The sequence below is a fragment of the Condylura cristata genome, unplaced genomic scaffold (genome assembly GCF_000260355.1).
Source record: "Condylura cristata isolate star-nosed mole 26May11 unplaced genomic scaffold, ConCri1.0 scaffold00069, whole genome shotgun sequence".
Taxonomy (NCBI): domain Eukaryota; kingdom Metazoa; phylum Chordata; class Mammalia; order Eulipotyphla; family Talpidae; genus Condylura; species Condylura cristata.
In genome coordinates this window covers 26,566-27,429 of record NW_004567170.1, presented here as the reverse complement: position 1 = coordinate 27,429, position 864 = coordinate 26,566, and the positions used below count along the sequence as shown (strand labels likewise).

General features: G+C 70.9%; 1 protein-coding gene across 1 annotated transcript in view; it reads left to right on the top strand.

The window, feature by feature from the left end:
• D2HGDH (D-2-hydroxyglutarate dehydrogenase) overlaps positions 1 to 864 on the top strand; it is a gene marked incomplete at its 3' end in the record, with an annotated part of 37,278 nt that overhangs the window by 34,406 nt on the left and 2,008 nt on the right. Inside the window, exon 5 of the mRNA XM_012734769.1 lies at positions 206 to 257. Coding sequence (XP_012590223.1) covers positions 206 to 257 — 52 coding nt within the window. The remainder of the gene's footprint in view (positions 1 to 205; positions 258 to 864) is intronic.

The window sequence follows — 864 nt, the reverse complement described above, 5'->3', positions numbered from 1 at the left end:
CTCCCCTTCCTTGTGTGTGTGGGGGCCACAGCTCCCCTTCCTGGTATGTGTTGGGGCCACAGCTCCCTTTCCCGTCTGTGGGTGTGGGGGGCCTGTGCCAGTTCATCCTTGGGGTGGCCTGTGTCCTACACCTCGCCCAGGCTGGCCTTCAGGATGCGGGACCCCACTGCCAGCCCCGATGGCCGTCCCCCCTTGGTCTTGCCAGGGCCCAGAGGGGACCATTGGGTGTCCTCGGCAGGGCTGTGGACTGCGCCCAGGTGAGTGGGCTCCGCTGTGTGCAGGCCGCGGCCTCCTCCTCTGGCGCCCCCAGACTGGGCGGCCCCCCGCGCGGGCAGCGCAGCCTGCTGTGGCCTGTGGGTCTGGGCCTCCTCTGGTGAGGGGAGCTGTTCCCCACCCGCTCCGCTTCCTCCGCTCGGCGCTGGGCAGGGGCCCGGGGCGCCGGCGCGGACGGGAAGCCGGTGGGGCCTCCGCGGGCAGCGCCAGCCAGACTTGGTAGCTCTGGGTTTCCACCGCCGGCAGGGCAGCGAGGCCCCGGAAGCGGGGATCCGCGGGCCTGCGGCGGGAGGGGTCCGCCGGTGGGCCAGGCCGCGGCCCGAGGTTAGGGCAGGAAATGGTTAATAGCGTTTGCACACAAAAGCCCTCTGCTCCAGCGGCTGTCAGCACTCCCAGAAGTGGAAGCAGGAATTCTCCTGCCCAGGCTGAGAGTCCAACGCAGCAGTGTGAGGGGTATTTCGCGTCTCTTGGGCACGGCCTTCTGCGGCTCTGCCCCGCGTCCGGCCGCTGTGCTGCGGGGCACCGTGGCGATGGCCTTTCGCGCTTCAGCCTGCTTCTGCCGCCCTGCGCCACCCCGGCGTCCAGGCCCCC